Below are 26183 nucleotides of genomic sequence, written 5' to 3'. Positions count from 1 at the left end.
ATTGCCATATTTGGCAGAGGAAGAAATGGTGGCTTAACTGTCTTGCTCGAAGGAATAGCTCCAATAAGTGACAGAGCAGGACTCGAATTTGTTTGTCTTCTGACTCCAGTCTCCAGCAAGTAAATGAAATTCTACTTGCTTGTAGGCCTCTAGGAGCTCTAGTGTGTTAATCAAGGCTCTCAACAGAAATAAAGAAAAATTATGAAGTCACACCATAATACATTCCCATCACTCCCCTGTGTGTCATTTCTTATCCCTTGTTTGGTCCCTCTATTATTCTGAATGAATAGGAACATGCGTGGATGTATGTGCATGCTCAGTTGTGTCTGGATCTACGAGACCCCCATGGACTATAGCCCACCAGGCCCCTCTGTCCATGGAATTTTCCAGGCAAGAATACTGGAGTGGGCTGCCATTCCCTTCTCTAGGGGATATTCCCCACACAGGGATCGAACCCATGTCTTATGAGTCTCTTGCATTGGCAGGTGGATTCTTTACCACTGAGCCACTGAAACCTCCCGCCAACTCCCCTACAAACACAAGTCTTTTCATTTTTACTTTTTTTTTTTTTGGCACTGAACAATTTCTAGAGGATTTGTGGACAGGCAGAAGCAAATCAGTCATCAGTCATCTAGTCTCCTTGGCGGACTAACAACTGAACACAGAGCTTGCATTCCCTTTGACATGATTCAGGTTACAGCTGTGTTATTTGGTGCTTCGTAATACCAGAAAGGTACTCAGACTTACTGTAATTTTGGACATTTTCTCTCCAATTTATAAAAGCCCAACAAGAAAAACTAAAATTGCCTTTAAAAAACAAGAGGCTAGCAATAAAAGATATAGTTAACATGACCTTTTGCTACTGTGATTTATAAGAAATATGTATATATTTGGCATTCAGATGACCAAGATATATTTCTCAGGTATATTTGGCTTCAGTCACAGTTCCTGGTTCAGAGCTCCCCAAACCCTTAGAATTAAGGAGGATCTTTTGCTATATTATTTGTCCTTCCTGAAAATGCTGCAGGCAGAATATGTATCTTGATATTTACAACAATCTCTTTCCATCACAATTGGGTATATGTTAACAAAGATGACTTTGGATTCCACCCCAGGGTGTGGGCTCCTTGTCAGCCCAAGTGACTGGCTGGTTTTCCTGATTTCAGTCCCACCTCTTGATTTCAGGGAGGGGAGGGGAGCTTGAGGTTGAATCATTGTCCACTGGCCAATGATTTAGTCAGTCATGACTATGTAAAGAAGCCTCCATAAAAACCTCAAAAGATAGCTTTTTGACCCTTTGCTGGGGAGCCACTACATCGGGGACAAAGATCTCTTCTACATGCTAACTTGTCGAGTCCCAAATTCCAAGACAACAGAAGTTTCTTTGTTCCAGAACCTGCCCTGTATATCTCTTCATCTGGCTGTAGATTTTTATCTTTAAAATAGCCTTTCATGATAAATTAGGGCTTCCTCAGTGAATCAGCGGTAAAGAATCCACAGGAGACACAAGAGATTCAGGTTTGATATCTGGCTGGGAAGATCCCCAGGAGAAGGAAATGAAAACCCACTCCAGTATTCTTGCTTGGAAAATCCCGTGGACAGAGGACCCTGGCAAGCTACAGTCCACGGGGTAGCAGAAGGGTAGGACATAACTTAGCGACTAAACAACAACATAGTTCATCAGTAATCTCATGAGTAAGTAGATTTCCCTGAGTTCTGTGGGCTGTTCTAGCAATTACTCAAACCCAGAGAGAAACCCATGGGAACTTCTGATTTGTATTCAGTCAGTCAGAAGCACATGTAACAACTTGAGCTTGCTGCTGCCCTATAAGGTGGTGGGACTGTGGAATCTGATTCTATCTCTGAGTAGATAGTGTCAGAATTGAGTTGAATCACTGGACACCCAGCTGGTGTCTGAGAACTGCTGCTTGGTATGAGGAAGCCTTCTCTTGGCAAAACTCTGTTAGCCTTTGCCCTGCTTCATTTTGTTCTCCAAGGCCAAACTTGCCTGTTACTCCAGATATCTCTTGACTTCCTACTTTTGTATTCCAGTCCCCTATGATGAAAGGGACATCTTTTTTTGGTGGTAGTTCTAGGAGGTCTTCATAGAATCATTTAACTTCAGCTTCTTTGACATTAGTGTTTGGGGCATAGACTTGGATTACTTTGATATTGAATGGTTTGCCTTAGAAACACACAGAGATAATTCTGTTGTTTTGAGACTGCACCCAAGTACTGCATTTCGGGCTCTTTTGTTGACTATGAGGGCTACTCCATTTCTCCTAAGGGATTCTTGCCCATAGTAGTAGATATAATGGTCATCTGAATTAAAATCGCCCATTCCCATCCATTTTAGTTTACTGATTCCTCAAATGTCCGTGTTCACTCTTGCCAACTACTTTCAATTTTCCTTGATTCATGGACCTAACATTCCAGGTTCCTATGCAACATTGTTCTTTACAGCATTGGACTTTACTTTCACAACCAGATACCTCCACACCTGGGTGTTGTTTCTACTTTGGCTTAGCCTCTTAATTCTTTCTGGAGCTATGTCTCCACTCTTCTCCAGCAGCATATTGGCATCTACCAACCTAGGGAGTTCATCTTTCAGTGTCCTGTCTTTTTGCCTTTTCATACTGTTCATGGAGTTCTCAAGGCAAGAACACTGAAGTGGTTTGACATTCCTTTCTCCAGTGGACCACGTTTTGTCAGAACTCTCAGCCATGCCCCGTCTGTCTTGGGTGGCCCTACACAGCATGGTTCATAGTTTCTTTGAGTTAGACAAGGTTGTGATCCATGTGATCAGTTTGGTTAGTTTTCTGTGGTTGTGGTTTTCATTCTATCTGCCCTCTGATGGATGAGGATAAGAGGCTTGTGGAAGCCTCCTGGTGGGAGGGACTGGCTGTGGGTAAAAGTGGGTCTTGCTCTGGTGGGCAGGGCCATGCTCAGTAAATATTTAATCCAATTTTCTGCTGATGGGTGGGGCTGTGTTCCCTCCCTGCCTCAGGACTGGAAAAGATCAGTGTTCATTCCAATCCTTAAGAAGGGCAATGCCAAACAATGTTCAAACTACTGCACAATTGCACTCATTTCACATGCTAGCAAAGTAATGCTCAAAATTCTCAAAGCCAGGATTTAACAGTACATGAATTGAGAACTTCCAGATGATCAAGCTGGATTTAGAAAAGGCAGAGGAACCAGAGATCAAATTGCCAATTTCCTTTGGATCACAGAAAAAGCAAGAGAATTTCAGAAAAACATCTACTTCTGCTTCACTGACTATGTTAAAACCTTTGACTGTGTGGATCACAACAGACTGGAAAATTCTTAAAGAGATGGGAATATAAGACCACCTTACCTTACCTGAACTGTGGTGTTCAGACTTCTCTCAAGAGAAGACTCTTGAGAGTCCCTTGGACTTCAAGGAGATCAAACCAGTCAATCCTAAAGGAAATCAATCCTGAATATTCATTAGAAGGACTATGCTGAAACTGAAGCTCCAATACTTTGGCCACCTGATGTGAAGAGCTGACTCATTAGAAAAGACCCTGATGCTGGGAAAGATTGAAGGCAGAAGGAGAAGGGGATGACAGAGGATGAGTCTGAGCAAGCTCCAGGAGATGATTAAGGACAGGGAAGCCTGGTGTGCTGCAATCCATGGTGTAGAAAATAGCTGGACACGACAGAGCGACTGAGTAACGACAACAATGAGGAAGCCTCCATGCGCACATGCACGTGTTGGGCCTGGGTGCAGGAATTCTTAGTAACTACATAGTAAAAGCTGATTTTAAAAGAACATTAATTAGCAATGTCCATTGATGAATGGATGAATTTGGATTGATTTGGGAGAATGGCATTGACATATGCATAATATCATATATGAAATGAATCACCAGTCCAGGTTCAATGCATGAAAGCTAGTTTTTTTTTTTTAGAGTAATGAAAATACTCTAGAATGAATTATGGTGATGGTTGCGTAACTCTGTGATAATACTAAATATCATCGAATTGTACATGTCAATAGTTATTACTGTGTGAATTATATCAATAAAATTGTTTTTTAAAAAAGTAAACTGACATAGTGTTCCACCAGGATGCACGAAGTTCTGTGCCCTATCACCAGTGCTTAAACTTGTGTAATGTTTTTTCCCTCCAAATAAAAAGGAAAAACAAAAAAACCCCAAACACTGGAGCAGCATAATTTAAATATAACAGCTGAGATGTATCCTTAGTCAATTAAGACAGCAGCAACTGACACCTACACCCTACTGTATGTCTATATCCGTTACTACAGAATGCCAATGTGTAAATTGACATTGACAATTGATGAGAGCGCTTGCTCTTTTCTTGAGTTTTATGTTTTAAAGATTTCTCAATAGTTACCTAATATTAACCTATTTCTTAAAAAGAATCTTAAATAGAAGGCCTGGAGAATCGTGAACTATCAACATAAAATATTCCAAATTCTTTAAACATTATTGGTTGCGTCTAAATACCTTATTTCAAATATTCTTTTCCATATTTCCAAACACACCCCAAATCATGTTTTTACATTATTTTTCCACTAAAAAAACAATCCCTGTTTAGAAGAGATTTGAAAAAGTAGACCTTAAGACACAAAAAAAAAAGCAATCTAGAGATTTAGTAACCCCCAGTGGCTCTGAAAAGATAGACAATAATTCTCATAAGTTTTCCCCTAAGAACTCCTTGGGGAACCAGCCAAGTTTAAATGGGATAATTGGTAGGTTTATGGTTGCAATTTACATAAATTATAGAAACATAACACCAGACATTTATCTAATTGAAGAAAATGTGGTGTTCAGTTACCCTTCTAGAGGAATTCTACTTGTGGTTTGTGCCATTTGGTGATTAGCCCATTCTCTTGAGACTCTAAATGTGCTTTTCTGTGGACAGAATACAGGAATGTTCAAAAATTTACTTTTAACTCAATCAGAAAATGGGCAGAAAATCTAAACACTCATTTATCCAAAGATCACATACAGATGTTCAAAAAAGCACATGAAAAGATGCTCAGCATCACTAACTGTCAGAGAAATGCAAATCAAAACTACAATGAGGTATCACCTCACACGGGTCAGAATGGCCATCATCAGAAATTCTACAAACAATAAAATCCAGAGAGAATGTGGAGAAAAGGGAACCTCCTACACAATTGGGGGAGATATAAATTGGTATAGCCACTATGGAAAACAGTATGGAGATTCATTAAAAAACTAAAAACTACCATATGATCCAGCAATCTCACTCCTGGGCATATATCCGGAGAAAGGTCTAATTTGAAAAGATACACGCACCCCAGTGTCCATAGTAGCACTGTTTACAACAGCCAAGACATGGAAGCAACTTAAATGTCCACCAACAAATGAATAAAGAAGATGTAGTGCGCATATATGCAACAGAATATTACTCAGCCACAAAAATAAATGAAACAATGCCATTTGCAGCAACATGGATGAACCTAGAGATTATCGTACTAAGTCAGAGAAAGACAACTATCATATGATATCACTCATATATGGAATCTAATTTTAAGACATGATAGAAATGAACTGATTTACAAAATAGAAACACACTTACACATATTGAAAACAAGCTCACGGTTACCAAAAGGGAAATGTGGGGCAGGGATAAATTAGGAGCTTGGAATGAACATACACAAACTATTATATATAAGACAAGGACCTATTGTATTAGCACAGGGGACTCTAATCAATATTCTGTGATAATTTATATGAGGAAATCTAAAAAAGAATGAGTGTGTGTGTGTGTGTGTGTGTGTATATAATGGAATCACTTTGCTATACATCTGAAACTAACACAACAGTGTAAATAAATTATACTCCAGTCAAATTTACAAATAAAAGAAAAAAAGAAAAAAAAAGCCTGTTTTGCTTTGCTTTGCAAAACCTCAAAATATATAAAGTATAAAAATAATACTTACAATTTTGGGCTTCTCAGGTGACATAGTGGTAAAGAATCTGCTTGCCAATGCAGGAGATGCAGGAGATTGGGGTTTAATCTCTGGGTCAGGAAGATCCCCTGCAGAAAAAAATGGCAACCCATTCCAGTATTCTTGTCTGGAGAATCCCAGGGACAGAGGAGCCTGGCAGGCTACAGTCCATAGGGTTGCAAAGAGTCAGACACAACTGAGCATGTATGTGAGCACAAATCTTAGTTCCCCAACCAGAGATCGAAATAGAGCCCCCTGCATTAACCACTGGACAACCACCAGGGAAGTCCCCCACAATATTGTTTTGATTGTAAAAATAGCTTAAGTGTATTTAGAAATTTTTGAATCAGACACCTGTAGACTGAGACACCTCATTGAAAAATCTAGGTTTGGAGAGCAGAATCTAACACTTGTCTGGCTTCCCTGGTGGTTTGTGTGTGTGTGTGTGTGTGTGTTAGTCGCCCAGTCGTGTCTGACTCTTTGTGACCTCACGGACTGTAGCCTGCCAGGCTTCTCCGTCCATGGGATTCTCTAGGCAAAAATACTGTAGTGGGCTGCCATTTCCTTCTCCCTGGTGGTTTAGCAGAAAAGAATTTGCCTACAATGCAGGAGACATGGGTTCAGTCTCTGGGTTGGAACGATCCCCTGGAGAAGGAAACAGCAGCCCACGCCAGTATTCTTGCCTAGGAAATTCCACAGACAGAGGAGCCTGGTGGATCCAGTCCATGCGGTTGCAAGACACAAGTTAGTGACTAAACTACCACCACCAATGAAAACAAAAGTCAACTTTTTTTTTGCCAAAAAGATCCTCAGGAGCATATACACAAACTTTCCAGCAGAGGGGAGCAAAAGCTCATGAAACAGGTTTCAAAACCCAGCCACTTTTCTGTATCACATTCTAAAAATATTCTTTAAAATATTCAGGATACGAGTTATGTAAACATATGTAATTTATATGTGTATGTATTATGTTTGCCTTATAGGAATAATGGAATTGCAGCACTTACATTTAGGCAGGACAGAATTCTTTCCAAAGTTCTGGCTGCTGAAGGCTCTTAAATGGACAGGACCTTAGGAAATTTATTTCCTAAGGAAATTATTTCATGAGAGGGAACAAAGGTGGGCCATAACATCTTGATGGCTTAGTGGGGTCACCTGCTGGTAGTTTGCCAACTCTTTTACATAGTTTAAGGTACAATGGGATTCTTTTAAGAATATGTTCTAACTATGCACCTAGGTTTCTTCATTTGTAAAATGAGATAATAATTATAACCTAAAGCCTCAAGGGGTTGCTGCGCAGATGAAATATAAAGCGAGTGCGACACGGTTTTCCTTTTTTTAAATTACAGCAGTGTATATATAATAGAAAATTTATCTTAACCATTTTTAAGTGTATAGCCTAGTAAAGTACATTCACATTAGGTATAAACAATCCTCAGAACCCTTTCCATCTTGAAAGGCTGACACTCTATATCATTACACAACAACTCCCCAGTTCCCTCCCTCAGCCCATGGCAACTAACATTCGACTTTCTATTTCTATGGTTTTGACTATTCTGAGTATATCATAAAGGTAGAATCATACAGTGTTTGTCTTTTTGTGATTGGCTTATTAGCATAATTCCCCCAAGGTTCATCCACATTGCAGCATGTGACAGAATTTCCTTCCATTTTAAGCCTGAATAATATTCCATTGTACGTATAAACCAGTTTATCTATTCATCCATTGATGGACACTTGTCTTGCTGCCACATCTTAGCTATTGTGAATAACTCTGCCATGAACATGGATGTGCAACTATCTCTGAGATCCTGCTTTCAATTGTTTTGGATATATAGCCATAAATCAGACTGTTGGATCATCATTGTAGTTCAGTTGCTGAGTCGTGTCCGACTCTTTGTGATCCCGTGGACTACAGTCTTCAGGCTTTCCTGTCTTTCACCATCTCCTGGAGCTTGCCTGAACTCATGTCCATTATCCGTCACATCCTCTGTTGCCCCCTTCTCCTCCCGCCCTCAATCTTTCCCAGCATCAGAGCAGGATCCTTTCCAATGAATCAGCTCTTTGTATCAGGTGGACAAAGTATTGGAGCTTAGGATCAGTCCTTTCGTATGGTGAATCAAATGATAATCCTATTTCATTGTTCTTGAGGAACCACCACACTACTTTCCACAGCAGCTTCACCATTTTCCTACTTCTACCAATCGTGCCCAAGGGTTTCAATTTCTCCACATTGTCACCAACATTTATTTTTTTTTTTTTTTTTTTTCAAGAGTAGCCATCCTAATGAAGGTGAAGTGGTATCATTGTGTTTTCATTTGCATTTATCTAGTGGTAAATGGTTCATAGTCCAAAGTACCACGAACCTCCATCCATACTATGCTTTCAAACTGTGGTGCTAGAGAAAACTCTTGAGAGTCCCTTGGACTGCAAGGACATCAAACCAGTCAATGCTAAAGGAAATCCACCCTGAATACTCATTGGAAGGACTGATGCTGAAGCTCCAACACGTTGGCCACCTGATTCGAAGAGCTGACTCATTGGAAAAGACCCTGACTCTGGGAAAGACTGAAGGCAGGAGAAGGGGTCAACAGAGAATGAGATGGTTGAATGGCATCACGGACTCAATGGACATGAGTTTGAGCAAGCTCCAGGAGATGGTTAAGGACAGGGAAGACTAGAGTGCTACAGTCCATGGTGTCACAAAGAGTCAGACATGACTGAGTGACTGAACAATAAGGTGATATAGTAATTTTGAGCATTTTTTCATCTTTTCATAACTGTTGGCTACGGTTAATCTTTTAAATTTTAGACAAATAATAGGTAAATAATGGTATCCCACTGTGATATAGCTCCCATTTATTTTACAACTAGTGATGTTTGAATATTTCTAAATTTTTGTCCATTAAAAAAAATTAAATATCACGTACCTTGAAAGTGTTTGTTGCTCAGTCATGTCCACAACACTTTGCAACCCCATGGACTATAGCCCACCAGTCTTCTCTGTCCATGGAATTCTCCAGGCAAGAATATTGGAGGGGGTAGCCATTTCCTTCTCTAGGAGATCTTCTCAACCCAGGGATCAAACCTGGGTCTCCCGCATTACAGGCAGATTCTTTACCCTCTGAGCCACCAGGGAAGCCCTGTTTATCCATTTTTAAATTGGGCTGTTTGTTTTCCTATTATTGAATTTTCAGATTTTTTAATATATACTTTGACTTATCTATCAGAGATATGATTTGCAGAAATGATTCTCCCAGTATGTGACTTTTTAGTCTTTGAATGAGCAGAAGTTTTTCATTTTATTGAGGCCTAATTTATCCATTGTTTTCTTTTATGAATTACAATTTTAGGGTCATATCTCAGAATTATTTGTGGAATTATTTGCCTTACCCAAGGTATCAAAGTTTTCTCCTGATTTCCTCTAGCAGTCTTACAGCTTTAGGTTTTATATTTTTGTCTCCAATTTATTTGCATTTTTATAAGATGGACATAAGGGTCTTAATTTGTTTTTGCTGAAAACAGATATCCATTTGTTTTAGCATATTTGTTGAAAACATTATCCTTTGCCACTAAAGTGCCTTTGTAACTTTGTTGAAAATCAACTGACCAAAAAAAAAAACCAAATCAACAGACCATATGTCTCGTATTTCTGCGCTCTGTTGGGACTGTTGACTGTCTACCATGCCAATAATACACTGTTTTGGTTATTGCAGAGTCACAGTGAGTTTTAGGTAAGGTTTTCAATTTTGTTCACCCTTTTCAGAGTTGTTTTAGCTATTCCAGCTGTCTCAGGTTTCCACACGAATTTTAGAACCAGCTTGTGCTCTCTGTTCAGTTCAGTTCAGTTGCTCAGTCGTGTCCGACTCTTTGTGACCCCATGAATTGCAGCACACCAGGCCTCCCTGTCCATCACCATCTCCCAGAGTTCACTCAAACTCACATCCATCGAGTCAGTGATGCCATCCAGCCATCTCATCCTCTGTCGTCCCCTTTTCCTCCTGCCCCCAATCTCTCTGCTCAGTGGTGTCCAACTCTTTGCAACATTTTTTTTTTCTCTTTTCTTTGCAACATTTTGGATTGCCGCCAGTCAGGCTCCTCCCTCCATGGGATTTCCCAGCCAAGAATACTGGAGTGGGTTGCCATTGCCTCCTCCAGGGGATTTTCCCAATCCACAGATTAAATCTGCATCTCCTGTGTCTCCTGCATTGCAGGTGGATTCTTTACCACTGAGCCATCAGGGAAGCTCTTCTATAAAATAGTCTACCTAGATTGAGCTTCTATAAAATAGTCTACCTAGATAGAGATTGTGTTAAATCTGTGGATTAATTTTGGCCAAAGTTGACACCTTGATAGTCCTGAGGCTTCCAGTTTATGAACACAGTACATTTCCCCATCTAGTTTGGTGTTAAATTTTCCAACATTTTACCATTTTCAGTGTACATGTTTTGCACTTCTTTTCTCAGATTTATCTCTAATAGCACTGTGAACTTTACCCTATTAGGTGTTGGATATATATTTTTTTCCTTGTAAATATTCCTGTGCTTTGTTCTGGAATGCAGTTGAGCTACTTGAAAATAGTCTGACATCCTTTTTGATCTATAGGACTTGTTAGGTAGAAGCAAACAAGTGTTCACACTAGGGCTAATTATTCTCCACAACTTTTCAGGCCCTCCTGAATACGCTATCCAACTATGATATTCTTTTGGTGTGGGGAGGGGTGGGGACAGGCACTATTCCCAGCATTGAGTGATTTCCTGCTAATCCTTTTGGATAATTCTCGCGCCCTTGGCTAGTTTCTCACGCTTGTGCACTTATAAGCATACAGCTGAGTACCTGGGGCAGGTAGGGTGGGGGTGGAGGGGGCAGCAGGCCCTCTTCACAGGTCTCCAAGGTTTTCTCCCCATGTAGTGCTCTCCTCTGTTGTCTAAGAGCTGCCTTGGTCTCCCTGACCTCTCAGTCACATCTCTTCCACTCAGGGACTTCACTGGACTAGACGGGCCTCCCTCCCTGCCCTGCTTCCTGACAACCCTCTCAAGGCTGTAAGTTGGAGCAAACGCAGGGCTCACACTCATTCATTCTCTTCTCTCAGGGTCACTGTCCTTCATTGCCTGGTGCCCACTGTCTCTAAAACCAGAGTTTCACATGTGTTGTCTTTCTTTTTTTTTTGGTTGCTTTAGGTGGAGGGTAAACCTATTCCTTGTTACTCCATCATGGCTAGAACTTATCAAAGACATTTAAATAATACGGAAACTCTTTCCTATTTTTCTACATGTTGCATTTTAAGGGCTTGTCAGTCTGTTGTGTGGACCCACACCTCCATCTGGTGCATATTCTATCAAAATAAACCCTTTAACAGTTTTGCAGTATAGGCCTGCTGGTAATGAACTCTTTGAGTTGTTGGTTTTTTTTTTTTTAAATGCTTGAGATAAGTTTATTTTGCCTTTCCTTTGAAAGATATTTTCACGTCTTTTCTCAGAAAATTAGCCATCACAACAAGAAACAGAAACATGAAATCCGCCTTTGGTAACTCCAGAAGACCGCTGTATCCTTGAACCACAACATATGAAAATAGAATGCAAGTGGGGATGATCGCTGAGACAAAGACGCAGAAAGCACGTGGCTATGTTGTTTATCATGTCAGGTCCCAGTACCCGTCAGAGGCCCAGCAGGCTCAGCAGCATATTCAAATTAGGCTTATTCAAACGTGGTGTAAAAACGGACTCTATACAAATTGTGGGCAGGATGTGGAGACAAGCCAATATCCTGGGGCTACTGACAGTGGAGAGGTTCTTCTTCTAGGATGGAGGGGTTACTGGGACTCAGGGAGAAGTCCTCGAGAGGACCTGTGACTTCATGTGAGAGAGGTAGCCAGTGCAAGAAACGGGAGAATAAATACTCCGACCTCACTCATTTCCCTCTCTCTGGTATTATGCAAGGACTTCCCTTTTGGTCAAATAAAACCAGAGGCGACAAGTGAGAGTTCACTGATGAAGTACATGTACACCACAGGCACATAAAATGACGGATTAGTGTAGTCAGCTTGGAAACATCAGCAAAAAACAATCCCATAAGCTACTATTATCCCCACATAAATGAACAGTGCAAGAAGAAAAATACAACAAAACTATGATAGCCTGAGAGTTTAGCAAAGATAAGGCCTTCACTACATAAGAACAGGGATGCTCTAAGAATAGGAACAATGATTAAAAAAAAAAAAAACTTCTCCCCAAATTAACAGAAGCATTAGAAAATAAAGGTGAAGAAATTCCCATGAGAAAGAACAAACTATTAGGAAATAAAAGTAGGAATAAAAAAGATAAGAATATATAAAAACCAGTCCAGGAGTGAAAAGACCAAATCCAGAGGTTCAACATCTCTCTTACTGGAAAATTCCTGAAAGAGAAAACAGAAAATTGTGGAAAGGACTACACTGATGAAAAAAAAAAAAAAAATGCAAGAAAACATTCCAGATTCTGTGGATTGAGAAGACCTCTCTACCCTACCCCCCAAATATGCAGAGATGAATGAAAAAGATCCCAGCCAAGGCCACACTTTTGAGAATTTTCAAAACACCATGTGCAAAATTAAAAGTGATTATTAAATAACAATGATGAAAACTACTGGCTCTTACTAGTTTTCAAAGTGACCTCACAAACAACGTCTCACTTTTCAAATGGCCTCAGGGCTTATGGTATTTCCATTTCATTAGACATCGGCTGAACAGAATATTGAGGATGATATTTTTCAAAACATCACAGGTGAGACAGTTCACTGACATTTAGGTGTGTTTGTGTGTGAACATGTATGGGGATTTGGGCAAATTATCTAGAAAGCAGGTCCAGTTTTATGAACTAGATGATCAGTTCTCAAAGATAGAGTGCCATTTCTAATTCCTCACTAACCTCCAGGTCAACTGATGAACTGCTGCTTCCTGTGGGCAGATCTATGTAGCTGACTGATGTGCAAACCAATCTGGAAGAAGGAAATAAGATGCAGCGAGCACTGACTACTGTTTTGCAAACTTGTTTGCATGAGTACCCTCTAGGTACATTCAATACAGTTGACTTTTCTCATTGTGTGTTCACATGGGCAAGGTTTCAAACCTTCGTGGTCTTCAGATTCTTTCTGGTGAGTTGGGGCTTGAGATATCCTCTTCAAGTTCCCAATACTGTAATTCTAGAATTCTGTCAATAAATGAGATAGCTGAATTAAATCAGTCAACCGCATCAGTGACAGGTGATAATCAATGACTTTTTCCACAAAGCCAAGGGGATCCAGGTGAGACAACACACCGAAGTCAAATTGTGTGGTCAGCCACTCTCTTTATTAAATCTCCAAGGGATCCTCAGGCTTCTGGAGAATTAGTTAAAGGTGGATGTGGACCTAATGTAAATGGGAACTTCAACAGCCTGTGTACCAACATGGTGGGCTGCAGTTTTCTGGAACCACAGAGACTTTGTTAAAACAGGATTGTAGTTAAGAAGAGTTCTGCATGCTCAGCTGCTGCAGATGGTGCTAGGAATGGAAATGAAACAAGCTGGTGGTGGTGACCACTAACCAGAAGCTGAAACCACACTCTAATTTTGCACAAAATTGCTAGGTCTGGCTCTTCTCTTTGCTTATGACTTTCATTTACTCTGAGACAATTATATTTAGCTGTGTGACCAACAACATCTTGAAAACAGACTGAAGAAAACCATTTAGCCCTCAGTCATTTGTACTAACCCACAAAATGTCAGTACAAATATCTTCTAATAGACTAGGAGAGACATACTCTCTAGTAATAAAGTCAGTACAATCAAGGGAATCAAAAGTGGAGGGAACATCCAAAGTAGTACTGGAAAAGGATGAGGAAGATGAAAAGGAGAGAAGAGTAAGAAAAAGAGAGCAAGGAGTTTTCACTTGGGAAAAAATTTGGGCTTACTTTTATTTATGTGAGTATCTTGAGTAATCTGGGAATTAATAGCATGTTGACAAAAATGGTGATTGCTTATTATAAAGATAAGATTAAATACCAGCCTTACTGGGCCAATATGCTACTGAGAATTGGCTGTCAAGTACTTAAAACTGCTGAACCTTAACCTAACCATTTTAATTCTTTTTTAAAGTAGACTAAAATTCCAGGAAGAATTTCAAAGTGAAATTTCCCTGCTATTATTTGGCATCAAGTTCATCAATAGGAACCTATACTAACAGTGATATTACACTTCTTTTCCATAACAATCATGACATCCTCTGACACACAGTACAGATTCAAGATATAGTTGTTAAAAATGAATAAGTGAATAAGTGAGTAGAGCCAAAGCAGTCCTGAGAAAGAAAAATGGATCTGGAGTAATCGGACTCCCTGACTTCAAGCTACGCTATTAAGCTACAGTGAACAAAACAGTTTGGTACTGGCACAAAAACAAAAATACAGATCATCAGGACAGAAAGCCCAGAAATAAACCCATGCACTTATGGTCGATAAATCTACAATGCAGTGTCTTCAAGAAACAATGTTGGGAAAACTGGATAGCCACATGTTAAAAAATGAAATTAGAACGTTCTTTAACATCATACACAAAAATAAACTCAAAATGGATTAAAGACTTAAATGTAAGACTGGACTCTAAAACTCTTAAGAGGAAAACATAGGTAGAATACTCTGCCATAAACTGCAGCAGTATCTTTTTGGATCTGTCAGAGTGACGGAAACAAAACTAAAAATAAACAAATTGGATCTAATTAAACTAAAAAGCTTTTGCAAAGTAAAGGAAACCATAAACAAAATGAAAAGACAACCTACAGAATGGGAGAAAATATTTGCAAACAATGTAACTGCCAAGGGATTAATTCCTAAAATTTACAAAAAGCTCATGCAGCTTAATATATATATATATATATAAAATCCTCCCCCCGCCAAAATGGGCAGAAGACCTAAACTGACATTTCACCAAAGAAGACATACAGATGGCCAGGAAACGTATGAAAAGATGTTCAATGCCACTTATTATTAGAGAAATGCAAATCAAAACTATGAGACATCGCCTCACACCAGTCAGAAAGGCTATCATCACAAAGTCTACAAACAATAAATGCCAGAGATGGTATGGAGAAAAGGGAACCCTCCTACACAGCTGGTGGGAATGTAAATTGGTACAGCCACTATGAAGAGTGGTATAGAGGTTTCTTAAGAAACTAAAAATAGAGCTACCATATGATCCAGCAATCCCATATATCCAGAGAAAAACGTGACTGGAAAGAATACATGCACCCCTATGTTCACTGTAGTGCTGTTTACAATAGCCAAGACATGGAGCAACCTAAATGTCCATTGACAGATGAATGGATGAAGCATAAGCGCTACATATATACAACAGAATATTAGTCATTAAAAAGAATGAAACAGTGCCATTTGCAGCAACGTGGATGGGCCTGGAGATTATCACACTAAGTCAGTCAGAGAAAGACAAATATCATGATATCACTTCTAAGAGGAATCTAAAAAACAAAAGATACAAATGAAGTTATTCACAAAACAGAAACAGACTCACAGATGTAGAGGATGAATTTATGGTTACGGGGGTGAGGAAGGGCAGTGGAAGATGTATTTGGAGTTTGGGGATGACAGGTACACACTACTGTACATGAAACAGATGACCAATGAGCACTTACTGTACAGCACAGGAACTCTGCTCCATATTCTGTAGTAATCTAAATGGGAAAAAAATCTGAAAGAGAATAGATACAGGTATACATGTATAATGGAATCACTTTGTTATACACTAGAAACTAACACAATGTGGCTAGTCAACTATACTCCAGTATTAAATTAAAATAAAGAAGAGTAGAGAATCCTTGAAAAAACAGATGTTAGAAATATGAGTTCTACAAGAGCTTTAGTAGATCGAATCAAAGCATTTATTTCATCCTGCACCCTATCGTAATGTGTATTTGGGTACAAGCAGAAATTTTGCAGAACCCCAGGGACGGGGGAGCCTGGTGGGCTGCTGTCTCTGGGGTCGCACAGAGTCGGACACGACTGAAGCAACTTAGCAGCAGCAGCAACAATTTTGGAAAGAAGCTCCAAGGAAGACAACTGAAGTTTGGTATTTGTAGGGCAAACACTATACACCAAGAAAATGACATTTTTAATGTAATTTATTTGAAATGCTTCCAGAAAAGTTTAAGGCCATTATACAAAAACATTCATTTCATGAAAACATTCATTGACTTTCTTCTCATAGGCCAGTCCTTGACAGATCTCTTTTCTCAACATGCTGGCCAAAGTGGCCGATGGCTCCTTCAGAGAATGATTCATTCTTTCCTTCACCATCAAACAACTATTCTTGGCTTTTCTCTGCTTCTGTCTGCAGCAGATTCAGTCAGTCAGTTGGTAAATCAATAACAACTTAAGAAACAAAGCAGTTTTAAATAAACTTGTAATAGAAAAAAAATTCACCAAGTTTAAAATCTATAAATACAGAAATATGTTTTACAGGGTAAAATTGACAACTTCTTTTATTTTTGAAAAATAAGTACTATACCTTGTTTTTACATTGATAAATCTCATCACACAGCTTTCTGAATGAACATGATAGATGTAAATAAAATGACAACATAGTATTTACTGCTCTCCTTTGTGTAAACTTGAAAGACACAGATTAAAAAAAAACTTTTTTGGCAATAATTTAGAATCATTACTACTAGTGCTGGTGTGGGTACAATTTTGCACAAGTCATCTTTAACATTTACACTCGCTCAGAGCTTTTCTGTGTATTCAGTTAACTTTTTTCCAAAGGTCTGCGGCTCACCCTACATTGTAAATCAAGGCTGGACAAAGAGGTTACTAGTTTGGCCAACTGATGCTGATTGATGACGGAGTTAATTGAGTCAGCCTCTGGAGAACGTAATTATGATTCTGATCCCAGCACAGAGCCAGTGATGGCAAATGATGACCCGAAAGTGGAGCAGGAAAACCCCAAGCTCCGATCTTTCCCAGAAGGACACTGGACTTTGCTTTTCTTTTTTAATGCTTCCGACACAAGGTCACGATGGAGGACTTCTTCCAAATTCTTCTTCTCACATGTTTCTGTAAACAGAGTCACTGACGCAGCCACAGCCGCTCCGTCATCTCTTCATTCATGCTCTAAAATATGAGTGTGCTGAGGCAGACGAAACAAAGTGAAGAGGGCCTTTCTGCTATTCCTGCCAGGTTTTCCCAGGCCCAGTGAGTTCTGTTCTGATGTTTTAGGCTAGAAATGCCTACCTAAGGCCAGCCAGCATCTATCGCAGAGACCTCCTGACACAATATACACTTCAGTTCAAGATTCAGAGCTGACAGCTGCTTTTGTGCTGATCCTTTTAAGGTCAGACTCTATTTCATGTCCTAGTAAATTATTGCATCAGATTTGTACTGGATGAAATTGCAAGGTCAAGACAGTGCTTCTTCCTTTGCGAAAGTAAACCTTCAGAATCCCCAGGGATGTTTTCCTGCTTTTTGGTTGGATGATATCGGACCAATATCTTGACCGATAACTTGAAACAATGATCTTTCCCGGTTTCCTTCAAACACCATCACGGTTACACAGGTAACTACCTCATGCCCTGTTTGCAAGGCCCTTGAAGAAAATTCATGCCTTCGGCTACTCTGTCAAAGAGCTAGAAAAGTACTAGAGAAATGCGGAAGGATCCTTTAAAAGTAATCTATATGAAACAGCAGTTTAGAGGTTGTTTTCTCTCTATTTTTTAAAATCCAGCAGGACCAGTGAAAATATTGATAACTTGTTCAAGTACATATCCACCCATCCAGACACTTGGGAAAAACAATACAGGGTAACAGTCGCCACAGATTCCAGCTGACACAAATTGGCAGTTACAGTACTAGAGACAAAAAAGTACAGACAGAAGAGACTGGGTCAACACGGTCACAAAAGTATTAAAAAGTGCTTCTCCAAACCGTTCCACATGTGGAATGCGAATACTGTACAGGTAAGACACAGGGCGACTTCCAGGAAGCACACGCTTCTGTCAGACGTTGCTTTCAACATGCCTGCTGTTCCCACAGGAAGAGTCTGTCTGTTCCATGCGCTCACAGTCGAGGCTGACCTCACTTGTGTCCATGCTACAATCCGACTCACTGTCTGACTGGTCCATCTGCTCAAGTTTTGTTTCTCCCTGTGGCTCCCTGCTCCTGGTGGCGGGATCTAGGAATGGTCCCTCAGAGTCAAGGGCCGCAGCCTGCCCCGTGGCACACAGAACTGTTTCTTTGGCTTGGCGAATACAGTTGAGCCACTGCTGCTTGTTGAATGTGTCATTGGCTTGTAATGAGTGGGTCTGACTTTGGGATCCATTTTTGAAACTCACTCTGAAGAAGTTTTTAACTAGAAATAAGAAGAACACACAAAAAAGGTCAGTGGACAGGTATTTCCGCAGGCCAAAGCTAATCTATGTGGTGACACTAACCCTGGCATTCATGGAGAGATCACTAACTGATAACTAAATGTCCTTCTATTTCAGGACATGGCTCGGCTCCACCCTGCAGCCTCCAGCAACCAACAGGTGTTGACATAGATCTGGCACTCAGCGGCCTTCAAAGCTATCAAATCAGTACAGAACAACTCTCTCTGGGACCCCAGGGTACTGGGTACCAAACCTGGCCGTATGTCAAAATCTCCAAACAGCATAGTAAAAATACAGACCCCGGGGTTCTCCCCTTAGGGATTTGGATTCAATAGGTCTGGAGTGGGGGAGGAGGGGCTGATAATCTGTCATTTTTACAACTGCCCCAAGCTAAAGCTTTTTCAAGTTTAAGAAGCTCTTTGTAACATCAAACAAGTCCAAGATCCTCCACAGGATAGTACCTGTGTATTTAGTGTCCGATGACTGAGAAGACATGTAAAGATAGAATTCTTTTTATCGGTTTTTTTTTGGCTGTGCTGGGTCTTCACTGTGGTACACAGGCTTCTCTAGTTGTTACGTGTGGGCTCTAGGGTGCACGGCTCAGTAGTTGCAGCACGCGCGGGCTTAGCTACCACATGTGGATCTCGGTTCCCAGGGATCAAACCCGCGCCCCCTGCACTGGGAACTCGGAGCCTTACCCACTGGACCATCAGGGAAGTCCCAAGATACAGACACAACTCTTATAAGTTTGGATTCATTTTAAAATGCAATGACATTCTAATAACTGCCAACAGGAGCTATATGCATTTGTTTCTATAAAAAATTTATTTATTTATATATATTTTTGGCCATGCCATGCCCTGTGGCTTGTGGGATCTTAGTTCTCCAACCAGGAGTTGAACCCAGACCCTTGGAATTGAAAGTATGTAGTCCTAACCATTGGACTGCCAGGGAAATCCTGGAGCTACGTGCATTTAAAAAATGATAGTGCATAATATGGAAGACATTTGATTTAATTTAATAACATTAACTGGCATTTCATGGGCCCCGAGTGTCACATGCATGAGGTGCATGGACATGTTTGAGCTCAGTCAGTCCAGTCCCCCTGCAAGATCCTTGAGGTCAACAGACTGGCTTCAGATAAATTCAAGCTCCACTCTTTTCTGTGGGACAAATGCCTTGACTCCTCTACATTTCAGTTTATTTGTAAAATGGGGAAAACAAAGAGATTCAACCTTAGATGGCTATTATGAGGGATAAACATAATAACATATGTAAATTCTCCTACATGGCTACTGGAGAAATGTAAGTACTACTACTGCTACCAGTACTACCACTAGGGCGGAGGGGCTGGTGTGGCGCTAAGAGGCAGCGTATATTAACTACTTGGACAATATGACACCAATATTAACCCAAGAGGCTCAAATGTTACTTGCTCAAAGAAGACTTCCCTGATCATTTCATCTTAAACAGATCTCTTATTGCTATTCTCTATCCCCTTAAGGGGTTTTAGTTTTGTTTTTAACATACCCAGAATATTTAGTTATTTCTCATCTATTTCCTCCATCACAAGGAAAATTCCACAGGGCTCCCCCAAAATTGACCTGTGTGGTAGACCAGTGTATACCAGTGCCTGGCACAGTGTTTGACACATAGAAGACCCTAGATAGACACTGCTATCTAAGCTTCTCTTGGTTAATTCCTTTGTTTACTAAATCTCAAGTCAGAGAAGCCCATTCAAGTAATTACAGATAAACCCTCGGCCCAGCTGACCATAGTTGTGCCTCTTTAGACACAAGTCAGCTATGTGAACACCCACTGTTAAGCAGCTGCAGTCACACAGGGACAGTGTGGTCTTAAGAAGGCTTTTAGCCAGTGGAAGCGGTCAGAGAAAAGGAGCATGGGGGAACCAGTCATGCTGGACAGAGGTCAACTCACAGTGTCTCACTTAATCCTTAGAACAATCCTATGAAGTAGGTATGCATGCATCCCCACTTTGCAGATGGGAAACTAAGGCTCCTAGAGGTTGAGTAAGGTTACACAACCTCTAAGTGATGAAACACAACTGAGATGCAATTTGACTCCAAGGCCATGGCTCGTCTCTCACCAGCCGGCCATTCCCTCCAAACCACCACTACCAAAGACGTTCCACAGGTCAAGAGGGACAGCCATCCGTACTTCTCTCATTGTTGCTGAACGCCCCACGCAGGGAGCCGCCCAGCCTCACTTCCCCATCCTGCAAGTCTTCCAGCAGGAGGTCCTTCATGGGGATAGGCTGCCGGTACAGCTGGTAGCAGAGCTGCTCATTGTGGGTAACGGCTCGGGTGATAACAAGCACTTCTTGGAAGAGGAAAACATGTAGTTTCTGGAAGAAAAGAATACACAGTATTCCTTTAAGCAATAATCCAAGGAGTTGATAAGTAGACCTATGGGGATAACAGATCCCTGGGTACCAGCTTCAAACTGACCTATGAACTTTTCAGCTCAAATCTACCTCCAGGAGAACACCAGTTGGGGGTTGGAGGCGTTTCCAGATGCATCCATTGCCTATCCTGTAAGAGCACCTCCCTAGGGCCCCAGTGAAGAAGGCCTTTCTGCCTAAAGACACCTGCATTCAGGTCTGCCAGCTCCAGGGGTGTTCACAATTTACAACACATGCAGGCATATGTGGTCTCTAGTACTCTTATTACAGGAACATTAAAAAAGAAAGAGAGAGAAACCCCATAGAACAAAGGGTGTAATGAAGGAAAAAAAAAAGTCAGTCCTTTCTTGGCTTTAGTTTACTATATCCAGTACAATTCTAAGAGATCAAAATGAGTAACAGTCCATAAAGGATGAGACTGGTATATCTGAGCCTAATATTAATCTTTTGCTTCTCAAACCCGTAAAACACTCATTCATTCCACCACAGAGCTGATTATCAGCTTCACCCAGGCACCCCGGCTCGGAACACTGCCCATTCCCAAGGAAACCAGAATATGCAGCTGTAGCCATGAAGAGAGACGATCAAAGCAGTTGTCCTTCTTGGTAAAGTTCATAAGAACCTCAGTTCTCCGAAGAGGTTGTGCTTAAAAGGCTGATGATTGATGTGTGTGTTGTGGGCAAAAAAAGAATCTCGAAAATAAAGGCTTGTCTCAAAACCACATTACAAAAGCAATTTTCCTGAGTGGAGCTGGGGTAAATTGGCTCCATTCAACTCCAAGTGCCAGAATCTTCCCACAGCTTGGAAATGCTTAGGAGCTGAAGTGAGACAATCCATGACTGCAGCTAGGTTCTGGTTTTCCAGCAGTAATATTTGGGAATGGCAGCCCAGGAGTTTCAAGGAGGAGACCAGAAGAATAGGGCTGGAAATTCACATTAGGATCCTGACTTGGGGTCAGGGAAGCACTTTCAGTGTTATCAGATAATTTTACATTTGGAAGAAAAGATACTTGTGGGCCATCTACCCCCATCCTGCCACAGACTGATGGATGGACAGATACACATACATATACATCAAAAACTGCAGAAACTGAAGCTCAACTAAATGTTGGCTTGTGGAAACAAAGGATGGTGGTTCTGTACTGGTGTGTATTTGGGTAGGGGGAGGTCTGAAGACTGAAACACAGAGAAAAGCGCAAAATAACAGAGCTTTTTTCTTTGGTGGTGGAGGGGAATAGTAGAGGGAATGATAATGGGGATTGGTAACGGGAGGTGTTAGTCACTGTTTCATATACTAAAAATAATCAGAGATTTTTACACTGCTTCTACTTCAATTGCTCTTCTAGCTAAGGTAGGAGGTTTGAACACTGATTATCCCGGCAACTTTAAAAAAAAAAAATCCCTTGTTTATAAATGTTCACTGAGAGTTCCTCTTCTTAGTTGCAGCTCCTTCCTGCCCTCAAGCTATTGAGACTTTTTTCCCCTGACTCATGACTTTATTCATAATGACTTTTACACCTCTCCGGGGGAAAAAACAAACAAGCAAACAAAAATAAGTGCCCCACTCCAATTAAAATCTTTGTTTTCAAAAATCAATCTGCCTGAAATATGAACTAGGGAAGGTTTATCTTTAATGACCTAGGCACAGCCAACCAGAGTCTCAGCCCTTGACTGATAGACAGAAGGAAGACAGGCCCCCATTCCATACAGCGATGCTCCTTTCTATTTGTCACAGGGCTTCTGAGGAACAATGTTCAAGGAGTTGGAAGTAGTCTACCAGTGCTTTCCAAAAATTAGCAAAAAGCAGAACGCAGTTGCCTGGCAATCAGTTACTCCCAGTCAAACAGAAACATCTCTTCAAGCAGTGGCCTGTGACAGGTCTCACAGCCTTTGTTGCAACATCAGCTGGTTAGATCTACAGCAGCACTGATAATGGATGCTGTGACATGTCCTAAATGATTTCAAATACCATTTCCGAGCCTGCTCATAAATGCCACTTTATAGCCCAGGTCAAAAAGGCAGCCTCTGAATCATCAAAGCTTTATTAGGAGCTTTTCCATCAAGTTTTGGCTTTCATTCTAAGGGTTGACCAGATACTAAAGATGAAACAAAAGAGAAGTGGAGACTGTCTCAATGGCTTTCTCAAGGCTAAAATATGCACATATGTTATACATAGTACAATTGATATGTAAAACATGTTATATATAAATGTATAAAAATCATAGAAATACTACATATTAGCATTATTTTCTATTGTTACATATTAAAAAAAAAGCCTGGTGAGTTGACTTAATTTTGATCTCTCTGTAATTCACGTCCATTTTTCCTTTATGTAAGCATTCATTCATTCATTGACTCAGATATTCACCTAAGACTACTCAGTGCCTTAGTATATGGCACACTAAAAGAGCGTGATAAAGTGGGAAATACTAACAGATAAATGGAGAATCACAACCTACTGTAGTAAGCCCTCCAGGGGAGATTTGTGCAAGTTGCTATGATAGGAGAGGAGGAACAATTTCAATATATACAGAAGAATAAAAGCCAGGAAATGGAGTGTTTACAAGTCAGAGCTAGATGTAGAGCTGATGGTGGGTAGGTTGTTATTTAAAACAAAACACAAAAATAAAAAACTGGTCTCAAAATGTCAGTTTGTGGATAGGCACCAACTCGTAAGAAGAATGTCTCATAAAGCTAAATGAATTCAATTAAAGAACTAGCTATTTTTCTGAGATCATATATTTTAACATCCTGTTAAAATTATCTATTACTTGCTGATAGCAAAGTGGGAGGAGATAGTAATTGTTTTTGTGTTTGTTTTTGAGGGTCAAAAACAAACAACATGACCAAACAACATAAAAAGCTGGCAACTCTATGACGGTTTCCAAAATTTTTCTGAATATGTACTGGTGATGAAAATAAAAAAAAAAAAAAATATATATATATAATAAATTTAATAATATATGATCCTGTGATATAACAGACACTAGAGAAAGTTTTTGTCTAAAGAACACGACTCTGCCTAGGGAAGGCACTGTAGTTGGAGGCTCACTATCACATGGATGAGGGGTCAGGGAGGCTCAGGATGAAATTACTGAAGGAGAGCAACTACTCACCACGCCCCGGTTGTTCTTCAGTTCACCATGACAACACAGCACCTTTGAGTTGTCAATTAGGGAGTCTTTCTGGCCTTCCTCCAAGTAAAGAAGTCGCTCTTTATAATAGCGGCATTCAGATTCTCCAGTCTTGGTGTTGATTTCTGCCACAATTCCCTGAATGATGTTTATCTGTAAAAACAAAAAGGAAGTATGGGGAAAGTAAGCAAGCCATTCACATCAACAAGGCCCAGGGACTTAACCTTAGAAAGTCGCTAAGATAACACTTGGATCTGAGATCCCATTATCTAAGCTGCTGCTTTGGGAAAAGGGGGAAAAATGCTTTTAACATACTGTATCTATCTATCCATATGCCATCTATATACATGTTCACATATAAATACGTACATATATATTCATTTGTACACACGCACACACATCTATATTTGTATTAAATATAAAATTAATGTTGATGCAGAATTCTGTCTGAGAGAAAGAAACATGAAGTACTGCTTTCCATGTGCAGGACTTATAGCCACTAGGCTCCGTATCATGCATTTCTTAACACATGCTCAACACGGTAGAAAATGTAGGCATACACACAAAAAATGCGGCCAAGGAGAGAAAACAAAGCAGAATGTAACAGTCCAGAAAAGGGATGGTCCTTGTGGATTTGAAACCCAGCTTCAAGGTCTCTCTACATGTATTTAACCTACAAACAACACATCTAAATGGGGTGTGAATAAATAGTTTGGGTATCATTTAGTGACAAAACATAACTCATTTATGAAGGGCAGTGAACTAGGAATGCAAAGAAAGGACACCAGGAGTAAGAATGGAGACGATCTGTCTATATACACGCACGCCCATTCCTACAGCTCACTCAAGTAAGACAGGGGAAGAGTGATTTCAAAGCAATGGTGGATGCATTACGGTTAAATACAAAATGAAGCAAAACAAAACAAGTGAACAACACTGAGACGTGTTCCGTGGGCATTTATCCCAATGTGGTGGTGTTTTAGCACTTGAATGATATATCTAAAAATCAGAAAATTCTAGAAAAAAGGAGCAAGAAATTAGTTGAGAAAAAAACTCAAAGACACCAATCCAAGGCAAAGGAATGACTTCCTCAGCAGAGACTTCTGTCCCTTAGTAGTGAAAAGACGAACTGTCCCATCTTTCTTGCGGAGGGATTAATAGAAAACAACAGATGAGAAATGTGAGTAAGGCCTCTTCTTGGTTGCATTGATTTAATGGAAAACAGACCAGTCTTTGAAAAGCAAGGTTTCAAAAGAGGCCTTTACTCAGCAAAAAGCTACCAGACCTTGTTCAAGTGGCAGTGAATTCTAAGATTGTTAAGTAATTATTTTTCACGTGACTTATGCCCAAAGAAACTGGATTAAAAACTTCTACACAATTATAGCTTTGGCACTTCCATGCAGTTCAACAGATCTTCTAGCTTTGAGCTGATGTCTGGTGACTACATCCTAAGGGCAGAGGTATAATCTCTACATGCTTTAGCTACTAACAGTTTCAAAGATCATTTATTTATTCTTTTCTCTGTTTTCCAAATTTGAGTGTAGTGCTACTTGATAATTTAAAAAAAAAACATTATTTTTAAAAGTATAGGTTCTTTACTTCATATAAAGAATTTTTTTGGTCTTTGATGTCAACCTAATGTTAAGTACAAGTCCTGTGAAATTAATCTGAGTTTCAGTAACACAAAACAAGTAATAAATGGTACACTTTGGTACCCAAACTTTCTCCTTGCTTCTCTCCTCGTTGGTTTTCAAAGATGACTATTTGTTGCTTCCAAAAACAAACAAAAAATAAATTTCACAAAATATACTGAAGCTATGAGTCATCTTGCAAATTAATTCAATTAATGTTTGATGAGCATCTGTTCAGTGTCTGACTAGGTGGTGGCATTCAAGGAAATGAGACAGGGTCCCTGCCCTCAAGAAGCTTAAAATACATGGGTAGTATCTGAACAATTGTTCTATGTCTACCTTATTTTTCTATTTTATTACATTTTTAATGTGAATTGAAACTCATACTTTTTCCTTGTTTTTAAAGACTGAGCATTAAGTGCTGTGGCTCATCTAATCAGACATTACTAGGTGTACCTGGGCAGCTGGAATTAATCAGTATCTGAGTCAATTTTCTGAATTTCCTGCAAGAATCCAGGAAACCAGAAGAGGATGTACTATAGGCATAAAGCGACATTCATTTCCTAATTTAACTCAGGAACTGAACAGCTGGCATATCACATGAAGATTAATAAACTCAAAAGCCACAGTGCTTCCTTA

The 26183-nt window shown here is 40.0% G+C and overlaps 1 protein-coding gene across 7 annotated transcripts in view; it reads right to left on the bottom strand.

Moving 5' to 3' along the window:
- Nucleotides 1-16099: 16099 nt before the first annotated feature.
- ARHGEF3 (Rho guanine nucleotide exchange factor 3) overlaps nt 16100-26183 on the bottom strand; it is a 312998-nt gene continuing 302914 nt past the window's right edge. For all 7 annotated transcript variants that reach the window (XM_070360298.1, XM_070360300.1, XM_070360301.1 and 4 more), the window contains 3 exons: nt 23896-24066; nt 20537-20723; nt 16100-18339 (listed from right to left, as the gene is read on the bottom strand). In XM_070360298.1, the coding sequence (XP_070216399.1) occupies nt 17987-18339; nt 20537-20723; nt 23896-24066 (711 nt within the window). In that variant the 3' untranslated portion in view covers nt 16100-17986. The remainder of the gene's footprint in view (nt 18340-20536; nt 20724-23895; nt 24067-26183) is intronic.

This window comes from Bos mutus, chromosome 22 (assembly GCF_027580195.1).
Source record: "Bos mutus isolate GX-2022 chromosome 22, NWIPB_WYAK_1.1, whole genome shotgun sequence".
NCBI lineage: Eukaryota > Metazoa > Chordata > Mammalia > Artiodactyla > Bovidae > Bos > Bos mutus.
Note: the sequence above shows the minus strand (reverse complement) of the source record. Positions and strands in the feature narration are given on the sequence as shown.